Here is a 17,430-nt window from a genome sequence, read left to right as displayed (position 1 = left end):
TTATTGCGTGTGGAAGTTTTTTGTCCAATAATCAGAATCTCTGTTTTTTCTGAATTTAGTAGTAGGAAATTACTAGTCATCCAATTTTTGATATCAACTATGCATTCCGATAATTTTGTGAATTGGTGAGTTTCGTTAGGTTTGGAAGAAATATAGAGCTGAGTATCATCAGCATAACAGTGAAAGCTAATTCCATGTTTCCTAACGATATCTCCTAAAGGTAGCATGTACAGAGTGAACAGCAGCGGTCCTAGTACTGAGCCTTGTGGTACGCCATACTGAACTTGTGATCGATAAGACATCTCTTCATTTACTGCTACAAACTGATAGCGGTCAGATAAATATGATTTAAACCATGCTAATGCAATTCCACTAATGCCAACATGGTTTTCTAGTCTATTTAAGAGAATGTTGTGGTCAATGGTGTCAAATGCAGCACTAAGATCAAGTAACACTAATAGAGAGATACAACCACGATCGGATGATAAGAGCAAATCATTTGTGACTCTAATGAGAGCTGTCTCAGTGCTATGGTGCGGTCTAAATCCTGACTGGAAATCCTCGCAGATACCATTTCTTTTAAGAAAGGAACACAGTTGTGAGGATACTGCATTTTCTAGTATCTTTGACAGAAAAGGTAGATTTGAGATCGGCCTGTAATTCACTAATTCTGTAGGATCAAGTTGCGTTTTTTTAACAAGCGGTTTAATCATAGCCAGCTTAAAGGTTTTTGGTACATATCTAGAGACAAAGATGAATTAATGATGTTAAGAAGAGGATCTATGACTTCTGGAAGCATCTCTTTCAGTAGTTTAGTCGGTATAGGGTCTAACATACATGTTGTCGATTTAGATGAATTAACGAGTTTGCAAAATTCTTCCTCTCCTATGGCAACAAATGAATCAAATTTTACCTCGGGGAGACTATAATGCACTCCCTGATGTGATGCTGTAGTAGACGGTTGCATAGTTATAATTTTGTCCCTAATATTATCAATCTTATAAGTGAAGAAGTTCATAAAGTCATTAATGCTGTGTTTCTTGGAAACTTCTGGGCTTGAAGCTTTCTTTTTCGTTAGTGTAGCCACTTTTTCAAATAAATACCTTGGATTATGTTTATTTTGCTTTTAATAGGGTTGAAAAATAAGCAGATCTAGCAGCTTTTAAAGCCTCTCTGTAAGCAATCGAGCTCTCCTTCCATGAAATCCGAAATACCTCTAGTTTTGTTTTCTTCCAGTTGCGCTCCATTTAAGGGCCCGGGTGTGCTCGTTGTACCACGGTGTTGGACTATTTTCTTTAATCTTCTTTAAGCGCAACGGAGCAACTGTATCTAAAGTGCTGGAAAGGAGAGAGTTAACAGAGAGTTTTCTGTTGCAATATCAAGTTCTTCTAAGCTATCTGGGATGCTGAGACGATGAAACTGATTAGGACGATCATTGATGCACAATCTTTAGTGGCAGAAGTGATAGGTCTAACATACTTGTAACACGGAGTTGGCTTTGCAGCCCTGGCTAAATGTAATTTACATGAGACTAGATAATGATCTGAGATGTCGTCGCTCTTCTGCAGAATTTCAACAGCATCAACATTGATTCCATGTGATAATATTAGATCTAGAGTATGATTACGACAATGAGTAGGTCCTGACACGTGTTGTCTAACTCCAATAGAGTTAAGAATGTCTTTAAATGCCAATCCCATTGTATCTTTTCCATTATCTACATGTATATTAAAATCACCAACAATTAGGACTTTATCTGCAGTCAATACTAATTCTGATAGAAAGTCAGCAAATTCTTTGATAAAATCTTTATGGTGCCCTGGTGGCCTGTATGCAGTTGCCAGCAGAATTCTCAAACTTGATTTATCGTTTACATTATATATTTTTACATTAAGCACCAACACTTCAAAAGAAATATATTTTAAACTAGATTTTTTAGTGGTTTTGAAAATATTACTATAAATTACAGCAACACCTCCCCCTTTGCCTTTCAGGCGAGGTTCATGTTTATAACAGTAATCATGGGGGGTGGACTCATTTAAAGTAATGCAATCGTCTGGTTTTAGCCAGGTTTCTGTCATACACAGCACATCTAGGTTATAATCTGAAATCATATCATTAACTATGAGTGCTTTTGAAGTAAGGGATCGAATATTCAGCAACCCAAGCTTTATCGTTTGCTCATCTGTATTATATCTATTTTTTATTTGTTGAATATCAATTACATTTTTAACCTTAGATTGGTTTGGACGTTTTTTTGATTTCCAAATTCGGGGAACAGACACAGTCTCTATATGATGATATCTAGGTGAAAGAGCCTCTATGTGATGGGATTTATCTGACCTTGGTGACGCGACGCCGCTAGCAGACGGTTGGTTTAGCCAGTTTGTCTGCTTCCTGACCTGAGCCCCAGATTGTCATGTTTTGTCTCTAAGACTATGAGCCAAATTACTAGAGAGAAGAGCAGCACCATCCCAGGAGGGATGAATACCATCTCTTTTCAACAGGTCAGGTTTGCCCCAAAAACTTTTCCAATTGTCTATGAATTCTATATTATTTTGCGGACACCACTTAGACAGCCAGCCATTGAGTGATGACAATCTGCTAACTATCTCATCACTCCTCAGTCATATGTGAGGCTAATGCACAATCAAATCTAATTATCAAATTAATGGACACACCTATCTTGTGACCTATACAACAAACAAATGTTTTGCTTACACAGTAAGAGAGGGAGGCGGCGCGTTGTCAGCCAACCGTACAAGCAGCCTAGTCACTCCTTCAAAATGCGCAAACGCGCACAGACAGCCTCACAGACACTATTGGTCTGGTCACTGTGGTGAGGCGCACCAGGATTTGAATAGGCTAGTCAGAAAACATTGTGTCAGCAGTACAGCTTTAAAGTACAAAAAAAGCTTATTCGCTCCTACAAGCTGCGCACACACCGACACGCAATGAGCGTCTGGCGACGGCGCACCAGGATTAAAAAAAGAGAACTACAAAACAGCATTTTAACCCTTACGAAATGCACCATAATCGCACAGATAGACCTAACGTTAACGTTACAGTACAAATGTGGCAGAGTTGATGGCGCACCAGGGTATGGAAGAGAGAACATTTTGGTGTCAGCGCACAGCAGGCCTAACGTTATAGCCCACCATCAGACAACACACACAAGCCAATATAAGGGTTTTAAAAATAACTTTTATTACTTACTTTTATTTGAAGACGAAACTCCTTTTCCTCGATTTACTGAAGCCTATATGTAAAACGCATTTGCAGCTGCACGGCTAACGTTAGCACAGTGAGCGTATGGCTCGCTCATAGGCTGTGCTGCGGCAATTGCACATCCAATGGCGCGGGCACCTCTGGCGTGAATGCAGCAGAACAAACTTTCCTCCTTGGCTCTTATTTCCATTGAAAAGGAGAGACTCATGAAATTGAGAAATACTCCCAACAAAGAGGACTTTTACAACAAAGTAATTTACATCTTTGTCAAGAGGGATAGACGCATGGACTTCGTCTACAACGGTTTCCCATTAGCGACCACAGCTCTTTTTCTTCATTGGACGCTTCCAACGTTAGGCGCTGCTAGATGTTAAGTAGCTTGAAGCGCGGAGTAAGTGAGAGCGAGTGGATCACGTGACATGAAGCAAGCTCGATCTCTGCCTAAATGTTGATAATTCAAGACAGGATAAGAACTGACTGCGCATGCGCAAAGCTACGTAAACTACGTTCTATGGACCAAAAGGCACTGCTAACATCTGCCTCAATGGCCATTGCCTTGAATTTTTTGCATGAAACAATGATTTTTAGGAGCAAACAATGGTAAAGGGAGTATATTATATGTGTATTCCTGAAATTTTTTGTTACAAAAATTTAGATTTTGAATAAAATAAATGCAATTAATAATGTGGTGAATTAATAAAGCTCTTGGAATTAATAAATGTAATGTTAACATATCCTTTCGTGAGGCACTGCCTACCCTGCTTCCCTGACTGCACGTCCCTGTTGCAGACCATGTACACCCTTTCATAGAAACTGTATTCTCTGGTGGCTATGGCCTCTTTCAGCAGGATAATGCAGAGGTTACCTACCAAGATTAAAGTGTGGGTCTGAACTCTTCCATGGCCAGAGGGTGAGCTGGAGCGACCGCGGGTGGAGGTGGAACCTGAGGGAGGGCTGAGCGTGGGCCGGAGGTAAACGAAGGGCTGGAGGGCCGGAGAGCAGTGGCAAGTCCTGGAATCGAGAGCGAGAGGAGCGCAGGAGCCAGGGTGACAGGTCGAGGAGGAGCGAAGTCTGCTGAGGCTGTAGGCGGAGTCACAGGCACTTCTCGCCCAGGAGGAGATGGCTCCCAGCAGGCCTGAGGTGGAACCACGCCACTGAGAAGAGGAGAGGACACAGATGGATTGCTGAGAGACAGTGACAACTGTGTGGCAGGAGTGGCTGAGGATGAAACTGGAGAATAATAAATAGTCCAATGAGACCAGTCAAATCTTTTATTTTGGTTATGAGAGATGGTGGGAAAGGGAGGCTGTGCAGGACTGACGAGACAGATGAAGAAGATTCTGGTGAACAAGATAGTAAGGGGCAGAAACGAGATGAGGCAGTCTTCCAGGGAAAGTCATTAGGTAGACCAGATCGAGGAAATCCTCCAGGTGAGCCTCGAGGAGAGTTCTCCCTACTCAAGGCACAGTAGCTTCACAACGGGGATGTCCATAACAAATGAAAACAGGCAAACCGCTTACTTTTTCTTTCCAATAACTCTTCTAATGAATAGAGATAATAAATGATATTCGCTTAAATACTGATACAGGCAAATTATCAGTGCTGGTACTACTCGACCTCAGTGCTGCATTTGACACTGTCGATCACAACATACTTCTTGACAGGCTGGAAAACTGGGTCGGGCTTTCTGGGATAGTCCTAAAATGGTTCAGGTCATACTTAAAAGGCAGAGGTTATTATGTGAGTATAGGAGACCATAAGTCTGAGTGGACATCCATGACATGCGGAGTCCCTCAAGGCTCAATTCTTGCGCCACTCCTATTCAACCTGTACATGCTCCCAATAAGCCAAATAATGAGAAAGAACCAAATCGCTTACCATAGCTATGCAGACGACACACAGCTCTACTTATCCCTATCGCCTAACGACTACAGCCCCATTGACTCCCTTTGCCAATGCATTGATGAAGTAAACAATTGGATGTGCCAAAACTTTCTTCAGTTAAACAAAGACAAAACGGAAGTCATTGCGTTTGGAAACAAAGATGAAGTTCTCAAGGTGAACGCATACCTTCAGTCTAGGGGTCAAACAACTAAAAATCAAGTCAGGAATCTGGGTGTGTCTCTAGAGTCAGACCTTAGTTTCAGTGGTCATGTCAAAGCAATAACTAAATCAGCATACTATCACCTGAAAAATATTGCAAGAATTAGATGCTTTGTTTCCAGTCAATACTTAGAAAAACTTGTGCATGCTTTCATCACCAGTAGGGTGGATTATTGTAATGGACTTCTAACTGGCCTTCCCAAAAAGACTATAAGACAGTTGCAGCTCATACAGAACGCTGCTGCTAGGATTCTGAGCAGAACCAGAAAATATGAACACATCACACCAGTCCTCTGGTCTTTACACTGGCTGCTAGTTACATTTAGGATTGATTTTAAAGTATTATTACTGGTATATAAATCATTCAATGGCCTAGGACCTCAATACATTGCAGATATGCTCACTGAATATAAACCCAACACATCACTCAGATCATTAGGATCACATCGGCTAGAAATACCAAGGTTTCACTCTAAGCATGGCGAGTCTGCTTTTAGCTACTATGCCAGCCGCAGCTGGAACCAGCTTCCAGAAGAGATTAGATGTGCTCCTACAGTAGTCACATTCAAATCCAGACTCAAAACACATCTGTTTAGCTGTGCATTTACTGAATGAGCACTGTGCCACTGTTCGTCCGACTGTTTGAACTGTATTTTATTTTATGTTTTAATTACTCTGATTTCATTTGATTATTTCTGTATTTTATCGTTTATTCTAAACTGTTTTAATTATTCTGATTTCTTTTGATTATTTTAATTTCTTCTATGTAAAGCACTTTGAATTACCATTGTGTAAGAAATGTGCTATATAAATAAACTTGCCTTGCCTTGCCTTGCCTTGCCTTGCCTTGCCTTCTGTCACGGGTTGTAAGGTGCAAGACAAATGCACAACAATAAAGATGAAGTATAACAGGTTTTAATAATCCACAAGGCAAATTTCAACTTAGAATAGCAGTCCAACACAACGTACACACTGATGAGAGCCCACAATGAATATTATATTATTTGTTATTATTATTTGAATATATTTATCCAAATAATATAAAGCGTCTTCATTTGTTTTCTAGAAAACAGACCACTGTATATTGGCCTGGGCTGCGTTTCTCAAAAGCATTGTGAGCTAAGTTGTTCGTAGAGACCATTGGTGCCAATGGTTCTACAATCTACTTAGGCTTACGATGCTTTTAATATTGTTGCCCTATTGTTGGTTTGATTGCCTCTGTTCTCCTCAATTCAAATTTCCTTGGATGAAAGCTTCTGATTAAATGTAAATGTAAATGTAAATGTAAAACTGACAGAACATATTAGCCTCAGACTTGCATAATGGTAACCATGCCACTCATTAGAAAGTAGCAGTGACATTACCAATTGTAGGATCAGGCGAAGAGTTATGCTAGGCCTCCTAAACCCTTGCAAGTAATAATTTGTTGTCTGACAGCCGAGGCTGGTAACCTTGACATGCTGCAATTTTCTGCTGCTGCTAAAGCTTTGATTCATTGGTGCAGGAGAGATACGGATGAAGTTGGTGAAGAGGTTTAAGAGGTTAAGAACCTCTTAGAGAAAAGGAAGAAGGTAGTAATGATAGACCTGAAGGAATTGTAGAGGTTTACTTTACATTTGCACTTCCTTTACGTGTGCTGTTTAACAGAGCCGGCCCGAGCCTTTTGGGGGCCCTAAGCAGAATTTGATTTTGGGGCCCCCTCCCACTACGCGGAGTCACCTGTGCTCGACGACTATTGACACAAATACCACGCAAAATGATACATTATTAATTAATACAGCGAGGTTATGTCTTATTAATACAAAATAAATACTTAATATAGTATTTAAATACTTAATAAAAAATAGATAGCCTACTTAAATAAAAAAGTTTTAACTTTTACTTTACTGTTTTACTAACTCTCTGAAACTTCTTAAAACAAACTGTCTCAAAACATATCATATAAATTATTTGCTAAAATAATGACAAAACTGAGAAATCAGAAACATAATAAGAGCAAGGGTTCAACAATGACAATTATTGTTGAAAACTGTAAAAATATTATTATTTCTCAACTGTCTCAATACAGTTTAACTTTCCTCTAAATCTTTTAGTATAAAAATATTTTTTTTTTTGATTATTATTGTAACAGACTTTGTTGGATTGTACATGACAGAATCCAACAAAACCTGTTACTATAATACCGATAATGATGTACTGGCGCTTGTTGTATATGTGTGTGTGCAATGTATTTTTCCCCTCCAGGCTTGCCGTAGATAGGAATGGGTCAATTGCTGCACAAAACACACCGTAAATAATCATGCAAACATACTTTTATCTTGCTCTTTTTGTCCCCTCCTCTGTCATTTTTGTCTTTCTATTTTCGGCACCAGAGAGATACGTCCTTTTTGTGACATGGCTTAACATTACCGTGACTATGCACAGTTGCACACGAATTGTCTATGCACACGCGAGGTGTCTAGATTATGCGCATGACTTAATTGCTGGCAAACCCAGCAGCCGTTGTAGGCAGGTATATTGATCATGAAATCAGAATTTACTTGTCTTTAAATATTCATTCATATTAATTCTATTTTTCGACTCGATTGGGGGGCCCCCTGGTGGCCAAGGGGCCCCAAGCAGCCGCTTAGTTCGCTTATGCCTCGGGCCGGCCCTGCTGTTTAATGAGGCTTAGTGGTTGTTTATTGATTGGTGCATCTTCAAATGTACCTCACTTTTCAGAAATTCTCCACAAGCACTGCTATTCTTGAGAGAGAAGACATTTCATTAAATCTGATATTTTCTATAGAACGCAATTTGAGCTCTATTCATATCCTTGTGGTTGTGATCATTGTGGATTCAGTCCAGATCTTCTTGTTTCTGTGTTTACAGACGCAGATGTGGTCTCAATGGCGGACTCTACTACCACAGTGGAAGACATTGAGGGGGAACTCTGTAAGATTGAACGGATCAGAGATATTTTGGTCAGGAGGGAATCTGAGCTCAGATACATGTGAGTAAACTGATTTTCACATGTAAATACCTATACTATATACTGTGGGGTCCAAATATCTGTAACAACTAGTGAAAATGCTTCTTATTTTTTACACATTATGTTATCAGGGCCAACAGTGAAATGTTTAATTTAAAAATGTAGGCATACATAAATTTCAGAATTTCATGTTTTTTCCTTTTTCTTTATTTTTTCTTTAATGTCAGCCGCATTTGAACTGACATAAACTCTAAATAATCAAAGACCCCTCATACAAGCTATATGGTGGTATGCTGTGCTGTAATTATGACAAAGCCACTTGTTTTTCTGATTGGTCAGTTTCAGCATTCTATGATATACCTTTTGTATAATGACTGCTAAGGCTCGTTGACACCAAGAACGATAACTATAAGGATAACTAATGATAATTATATTAGTGTCCAGCCAGCACTGAAGTTATGGTGTCTGCTGCTTTAAATGCTCAAGCTCTTTTAAGTCAGGTGAATTCTGATTGGCTGTCAATGTATTATTTTATCATTCATCAGCTGAATCTTTCCGAAAGTGATTCCAATGATATCATTCCTCTGTGTCTTTAAAACTTTGTAGTTATAGTTATCGTTATACTTATCATCCTTGGTGGAAATGTCCATTTAATCTGGACAACTCACTGTTGTCCCAGGCAACTGATTTCTTACATTTTTCTTGAATCACTCTGCTGTCTTTTTCTAAGCACGTGAATCAATTATCCGGGTGCCATTTATTAAGCGTAGCGTTAGTTCTGGCAGGTCAAGTTAGTCAAGCTCGCATCAGCTGACTTTCAGCTGATCTATGTCTGCCTATAGGAATACAACGTCTATTATATATACATATATAAGCTCCTTCATATTATTAGCAGCTATCATGTTCTCAGGAGCTAATTTACCCTCCTCTATCCCCAGCTCCTCCTCTCATGCAGCCAGTATTTGGCCTTCTGAGTGCCCTTTGAATCAGAAAAATTCTCAAATTATGTTTTACTTAAAATCTTGAATTAATGATATCTGCAATACATTCAATTGGTTTATTGCTGTTCTGTTGCCCAGAACAGAACCATACCGCCAATCCAAACTATATGCTAGTGGTCAATTGTATTTGATGATAGTGGTTCTGACAGAAATGTATTTATTTTGCAGGTAGCAATATAATAAATGTTCCCAGATAAACCTGCCTGGGTTTATTTTGTGATAATATCCTGCTGACTGTAGATTATACCTTACATAGTAATATTTGTGTTTGATATTTTTTGTACATCAAACATTTTAAAATATTAATATAATTGTCAGGGTTGGTGGCTGTAGAAATCGCATGACCAAGGAGAATTTAACCAGAATTATATTTAATAGCGCCGTAATAGTCCAACAGAGGAGGGAGGGGGCTCAGGTGGATGATATGGAGCTGGACAGGGATGTAACCAATCTGGGGCCAGAACAGACCATGGGGTAGTGGAGGGAAGGAGGAGCCAGGAAGCCAGGAGCAGGGATCAGGTGGGCAACCAAAGTGCAGCCAGGACGATGTCCCACGGCAGAGTTGAGGGAGGGAGAAGCCAAGGTGGAAGTTTACAGTACACGATGAGACCAGGGGGATGACTAATTGAGAAGAGGAGACCAGGGTGCAGACAGAGAGCTGAAGTGATCACACAACACCAATGGCTCTGGAGACTGAGGCGGAGCTGCAGCAATGAGCACCCGAGGTGGAACCAGGGCACCGGAGGAATGTGGGTGAGTGACCAAGGACCAGGTTGGAGCCTGAGAGAAGGCAGAGTCCCACAGAGCCCAAGAAGTGGAGGGACAAATAGTAGCTGAAGGCCCGTAAGTCTGCGGCGCAGACAGGGTGACGACTGACCAAGGCGTAACGGGAGGGACGAGAGAGCCCGGTGGAGCCATAAGGACGATGGTCCCAGGTGGAGCCGAGGGAGGAAGGAGCTGACAGTCCGAGGTGGAGTGATGGGCTCAGAGGCTAGAGGCAGAGCCAGAGGATCCTCGTAGCTGGGCGGAGCTAGGTAGCTCCACACAACAGAGTGGTATTAGAGAAGCCGAGGGGCTGAAGGGAATCAGCGGAGGTGGGGCTTACAGACTTGCTGATTTTGGAAGAGGAGGTGGGAGAGGGAGGCTGGGTGGAACCCTGGAGACACAGGAGACTTCAAGCTGGGTGGAACCAGTGGGAACACATAAGACTTTGAGCTGGGTGGATCCAATGGAGACACAGAAGACTTACAGCTGGGGGGGCCAGTGGAGATGGGAGAATCTGGTAAATATGCTCTTCGAAATCTTCATAAATATTTGCAGAGGCCAGCTGCAGCTCACTTACTTACGGTGTTGTCGGCTTATGCACCTGGTCAGACTCTATGTGGGGTTTGGGCGATGGTTGGCTCAGTCCTCTTCTCTGGCACTGGCTCATGCAGAGCAGCAGACTCAGGCTCTCCATCTGGAGGGGGCTCTAATGTTAGCTCCGTGCAGTGTGTGGGCAGTGGGTGGCTGGATGCTGGGTTCGAAGTGGGGCTAGTGATGTTGTCCTCAACAGGACAGATGGCGAAATGCCGATCTGGTATTTACCAGCACCCACTCCACATATGCGCCAAAATCTTCCCCTTGGACCGCTCGCTGAGGCTGGTGGGGTAAAGAAAAAGTGAATGGTCCTTTTGCTCAAGGCAGAGCAGTTGGATGGCCGGCAGGTCAATAGTGAAGGCGGAGAAAAAAGCCTAAAAAATAAATCCAGTCTTGGTTCTGTTGGTGGCTATAGAAATCACACGACCAAGGAGATTTCAACCAGCTTTATATTTAATAGCAAATACTCAGGAATATAAGAAATCACAACCACGTCAACATAATGCAAACGTAAGGGCTTAAATACACACAGGGATAATTAACGTAACCAGAAACATGTGCAAGCTCAATCAAAAACCTTTGCAAACTAGCAAAGGAAACACAGCCAACCAGGAACAGAACACTAAAAATAAAACAGAACAATATTACAATAATATGAATATTCTTTAATAAGTATAGATATTCACACTCCAGATATAATAAAACACAATGACTACATGGACAATAAACTACTAATGAATGCAACAAAAAACAGTTTTGTCAATTATAAATGATAGTCAACAGCCAAACTCACAAGCCTTGAGCGGTTTGTAAAGTTGATCTGAGATCACATCTACAGTCATTCGTCCTTCTTGTTCCCATGCACAAGAACTATAATCAGCCAGCTGCCCCTCATTAAAATGCTAATGCTTTGCTTTTGATGCTGACAGAGTGTCTAATGCATGTATATGGGTTTCCCCTCACAATCGTTTGGGGAAGAGCATTGCCTATTACAAAATCAGTGGGGGATTTCTACCCGGGTGTTTGATTGGTGCTCAGCCTCAACTGCCTGTCTCAACTTAACCAGAAAGATATAGAGAGAAATCCTGTGCTACAGATTCACCATTATCATGCATATTTTCTTTAAAATGGGACTAAAATGCAGATTTACAGTAAACCGTGATATTGGCAAGAATGTTGACATGAGCAAACAGGTTTATGGACTAAATGCATTCTAAACTGTCTGGCTATGACAACTCCTTTAATTATACTTTCAACATGATGATGTCACGGGACAACAGTGTAGAAAATGTTAATGGTAGAATAAAGCCTACATTTTTACTTTTTAAAAAGTAGGCAGTGTACAGTGTTTGTTATGATTATGTTTGGTTTTGACATTCTGCTCAGTTTTGTTTAGTTCCTGTTTCCCACTCTGTTTAGGGGCCATTTACATGACACAGTTTTCAACTAAAAACGTGTAATAGGCGCATAATGTTTCTTTAGTGTCATCGCCAACTATTTGTACCCGATCCTACACTTAAATGTAGCTTTGTTGGTTTAACGTATATTTAAGTTGGATGAATATTTGGATCAGTTAATATAATTAACCTGATGTAAATTAATATTACAATCAAATAACCTGTTTGTCCCGTGAACACTCAGTGTTAATTGTTTATTAATTCTAAGAAATGTACATTTCCAGGGTAGGGGAAATGTCTAAATTTACATTACTACTACAAGTAGTCAAAATCTATGATTAGGGACACCAGTATATGAGCTTGAGACACGGACAACTTTACAGTACGTATAACATGAACAACATTTTATTAAATAGACTAAACACTTAAACTACTCTAACATACAGTTTACCAAGGGAAAGAGAGCTTAAGCGGAATACAGGAAAGCAAGTCATAGCATTGTTTGAAATTCAGCAGATCAACAGCCTTGAGCAAACCATCAGTTTAGTTCTAACATGCTCTTTTTAAAAAGGGGTGAGGATACTTAATGTATCAAATAATGAGACCAAGTTTGATATTTGCATGTCTCGCCCATTTGAATTAAACGGTCCTGATGCAATTTGTTGAGGCTCCAGTTGATCTTTGCTTATGTTGTCTTGAGAGAGAACCAGTGGGAATCAGAGGACCTTTGATGAATGGAAAGACAAGGCCACAGCCTAGCATAAGCTTGGGGGTCTTCTAGAAAACTTCTAGTTCAGCATCATCATCATCATTAGAATTTCAGAAAGGGACTAAAAGGCGTGATCTTGTGATAAGTGCTTTTTAAAGCGTGAAGATGTCACACCCTCTGGAGGTGTGTGAGCCAATAAGAAGTTTTCCCTTTGGAGGGAGATTTTAACCACCCATTGTGTTCTAGCAGGGCATTTAAATAATTTGATGGGGGTGTTTAAAGAAAAGAATCCTCAAGATTCTCATAATACTAATGCATCACAAATTTAGAAAAATGTAATTTAAATGTCAGAAGAAACAGAGGATCCAAGTGCAAAGGCATGTTCCTGCAATAGTCTTTAATGAAGAATTAACATAGGTAGTCTTTCGTGCAACAGCATAGAACTGGAATAAACTCAAAGACAGTGTACTTTACTGTAGGTCCGCAGAAACAGAAGACTCCTGTCTTGGTGATAGTTTGCAGAGCTGGTAATTCAAGTAGGGCAGTAAGACAGTCCTTGTAAGAGGCCACAAAGCCACATAGAGTAGACTGGTAGAAGGTCACAAACAGCAAGGTGACAGGGCAGAGAATGCACATAAGACGAGCACAACTCCTCTAGACTAGACAAGATAACACAAGGTAAATCTTCATTTAGAAGACATATAGGACAGGCATGGCTCACATACACACGCAATAATCCAACAAAGACCAAAGGGAACAAACGTTAGAAGTAGAGAGAAATTAATGAGACTAAAGTGATAACAGGTGTTACAGAGAAGCAGCACAAACGCTAATTGCAACGATGAACAGGTGGGAAAATAGACAGGCAGAGCAAGAGCGAGAGAGAGCCAGAGCGAGAGAGTGCTATAGAGAACAAACCCAGCTCATGACAGTAAATTAACAAATGGGGGACAAAGATTGGAGTTTATAGAGACTAAACATGCTACACATATGATTTAGGTTAACCATAACCATCAAGTATGAAACATTAATCAAAAAGAGTTTAAAAGAGAAAATTAAGACATAGGCCAAACCACATAAAAGGAAAATCATGAGATGGGAAAATTAGATACATGTTTATACATTTCTCACGTGGTTATATATAGAATACATAGGATTAAAATGGTTTATTTCTCTTTCTCAGCAAGAATTAAGCGAGAGTCACAATTCCCTACAAATTCCTTTTGGGGTCTTAAAATTCATATCAGTCTTAATGTGTCCTGTAACTGGACACTGGCTTCTGCCAGTGTGCTAGCTTCATTTGGGATGTTAGTTTTGGCGGAAGTTTCATAGACCTTTGTTGGGAGAGTGAGTTTGCTGGATTATTCATTAAAGTCCCTGTAAAGTCAAAATTAAGTATGAGTTCTGAGTTTGTCACACCACAGAAAAATGTGTTATTAGCCACCAAGCCAAATTTGAATGATAAAAAAGGCCGGCAAGTACATAAAATAAGCTATCAAAATCTTGAAAAAATGAGCAGTAGTCACTGCTCTCAAACGCTGGGGGCGTGTCTGCTGGCTGCGCCGAAACCATGCCCACTCGCGGGAAGTATAATAAAACTTTTGCTTTTCACGCGCGTCAATTTCGCTTTGGAAATTCAAAATGGATTCAAAATGTTCAAGCGTCCAACTAGACGCGTTAGACGCGAATTTGACGCTCTGTTCGCGTTTACTCACCAGTTGTCGGCGCGACGGAAGGATGAAGGCCGAGGCGGGAGATAGTCGGTTCGGCCCCATTCCCCAGTAACAGCGGATTATCAGTGAATCTCAGTTGTCTCAGACGAAAGTTTATAAAACTATCCCGTGTAAAATGATCACTACAGAGGCGGCTGTTTGCGGTGATCCTCAGCTCTCCATCAAGGTGTCTCTTCACAAAATTAATCCACCTCTTCTTGATTTGATCGTTTTTCGGAAATGTAAATAAGGACACCGATCTGTTTTGTACGTGACCGCATCCAGGTAGTATGCATTTCCGTGACGAACGCATAGCTAGATATAGCAAACTGAAGGTTGTAGTAACTAATAGTACTGACAGTAACTCGCGATTGAGCAGCAAACTGATGTTAATATGCTCTATTTACATTGTTAGGGGAGGGGCCAGCCTCAGTGGCTCCAGTGCATCATCAAGTAGGGGCGTGTCCAGGAGCTCTGGCACTCCAGTGCGTCATCAAGACCCCGTTTTAGCCCCGCCCAAAAAATCCAGAACACAGCAATGATGAAAAACTGTTTAACGGTCTAACTCCACAATTGACCTATGGCTAAGGCACGCCCCCTCCACTCACTCGGACAAACAGTCAACATTCGGTGACAGGCGCTATGGCAGCTGTCACGGTAGGAGACATTTCACAGGAGGCAATTGATGATTTTTGGAGACAGAAAGATTATATAGATATATATTTTGGCAGAAAGTTGTCTAAAATATTGTGCTTTAATATGTAATTAATGGTTCATGATCAAATTAAATATGTACAGGTCTAAGTTGCATATGTTTCCAGGACAAGCCTTTTTACCATCTTTACCAAGAGTACCTCTCCGTTAGTTCGGTGCAACAGTATTTACATGAATCATTCAGCACAACATTGCTAACATTTGTTATCTCGATTATTTACAGATACGTTAATGAAGCTAAGTCACATGATGTATAACGCAGCTAAAAGCTAACATTAACGCTTTCTAATATTAGGCTAACATTACATTAGAGATGTTAAAGATAACGTTCAAATACGTTGTTGACTTATCTTAGAACAGATGTAGACATCCTTGTTTATTATATCCACGTTTAGTTGGTGTTGTGGTCTACCGCATAACTTAATCCAGAGCTGACACTTATCTCGGTTGAGATGTGGCTTGGGAAAGGGTAAAAAATACACACCGTCGCCCAGCCTCTCGGGATACCTTGGGAGTTGCATGTACTCCATGCACACCGTTTGACCATTTGAAACTTAAAATGACAAGAAAAAACATAAAAATGACTGAAAACTGACTAACTGCAATGCATTTCAATGGACGAGGAAGCAGAGAATGTCCGAGTTTATGGGTTAGCTATGCGCACTGTGATTGGCTCATCGCGTTAGCCATAGGTCAATTCAGTACTTCACAGTTCACATTCTTTGTAATATGTTTTAGCAATGCATTTCTAACATTTATAATGTGTTTAGAATTTTTTTTAGAATTGCCTTTACAGGGACTTTACATTAATAATTTGTGTGTGTCTGGTTGGTCCAGATGCTACAGTCAGTACAGTAAGATTGAGCTTATATACACCACTGAGTGACTTTCAACTTCCTTGTAAGGTAGAAAACATGTTGCTTATGTTTAAAAGGGAATGTATACTTCATGCTTACACATGTCAAGTCAAGTCATCTTTATTTATATAGCGCTTTTTACAATACAGATTGTTTCAAAGCAGCTTTACAGAGATAACAGGAAAATAATGTTGTAGTAGTATTGTTAAATATAAAATTAAATGTCCCCAACTAAGCAAGCCAAAAGCCAATGGCGACAAAGGCGAAGAAAGGTGAAAAAGGCAACAGTGGCAAGGAACCAAAACTCCATCAGGTGACAGAATGGAGTAAAAAACCTTGGGGAAAACCAGGCACAGTCGGGGGGCCAGGCTTCCTTTGGCCAATGAACAAACAGTGTATGATTATGATTTAGGCAGCATTATAGGTCAGAAGTCAGATGGGATCAGAACTTTCACAATATTTATTCAGTTCCATCTGGTTGGGGGTCCGAGTCATCACGCCGGTATGGAGACGAGTTTGTTGAGGTGTCCATGAGGCCTTCACAGTGTTGATGAGGCTGGCACTTCAGGGACGTGTTGTCGTCGTGTCCATGCGATGGTCTTTCATCAGATCTGGATATGGCCTGGATCCAGCAGTTTGCGGTAAACCTGGGGACAAACATAGAGACTAATATTAGCGTAGACGCCATCCTTCTTATGACGTACAAAGTACATTAGGATTTATGGGAAGTGTTCCTGGTTCCGGCTGATCTAAACTATGCAGCCTAGCATTGAATTATAGAAGTGTAATGTGTTATGTGTATGCTAGGCCAAAGAGATGTGTTTTTAGTCTAGATTTGAACTGACAGACTGTGTCTGCTTCCTGGACCATGTTAGGAAGATTGTTCCAGAGTTTTGGTGCTAAATAGGAAAAGGATCTACCGTCAGCAGTCGATTTTGATATTCAAGTTATTATCAACTGGCCAGAATTTTGAGATCAAAATAGACGTGAAGGAGTATAATGTGTTAAGACCTCGCTCAAGTACAGGGGAGCTTAACCATTTAGAGCTTTGTAAGTAATCAGCAATATTTTAAAATGTATACAATGTTTAATAGAGAGCCAATACAGTGTTGACAGAACCGGGCTAATATGGTCATACTCCTGGTTCTGGTAAGAACTCTAGCGGCGGCATTTTGGACCAGCTGTAGTTTATGCATTAAACGTGCAGGGCAACCACCCAGTAGAGCATTACAATAATCTAGCCTTGATGCCATGAACGCATGAACCAATTGTTGCATATGCTCTCATTGAGAGCATATGATGTAATTTAGACAGTGTTGGGAATAACGCGTTACAAAAGTAATGCATTACAGTAACATATTAGTTTTTGCTGTAACGCA

General features: G+C 40.5%; 1 protein-coding gene across 1 annotated transcript in view; it reads left to right on the top strand.

The window, feature by feature from the left end:
* The window catches only part of pik3r6a (phosphoinositide-3-kinase, regulatory subunit 6a), a 36,754-nt gene that overhangs the window by 3,799 nt on the left and 15,525 nt on the right, over positions 1 to 17,430 (top strand). Inside the window, exon 2 of the mRNA XM_077198959.1 lies at positions 8,203 to 8,323. Within this exon, the coding sequence (XP_077055074.1) occupies positions 8,203 to 8,323 (121 nt within the window). The remainder of the gene's footprint in view (positions 1 to 8,202; positions 8,324 to 17,430) is intronic.

The sequence above is a fragment of the Siphateles boraxobius genome, unplaced genomic scaffold, assembly GCF_051911475.1.
Source record: "Siphateles boraxobius isolate OS27281-9 unplaced genomic scaffold, OSU_SipBor_1 41, whole genome shotgun sequence".
NCBI classification, from domain to species: Eukaryota; Metazoa; Chordata; class Actinopteri; order Cypriniformes; family Leuciscidae; genus Siphateles; species Siphateles boraxobius.
This window is presented reverse-complemented; position numbering and strand designations above follow the sequence as displayed.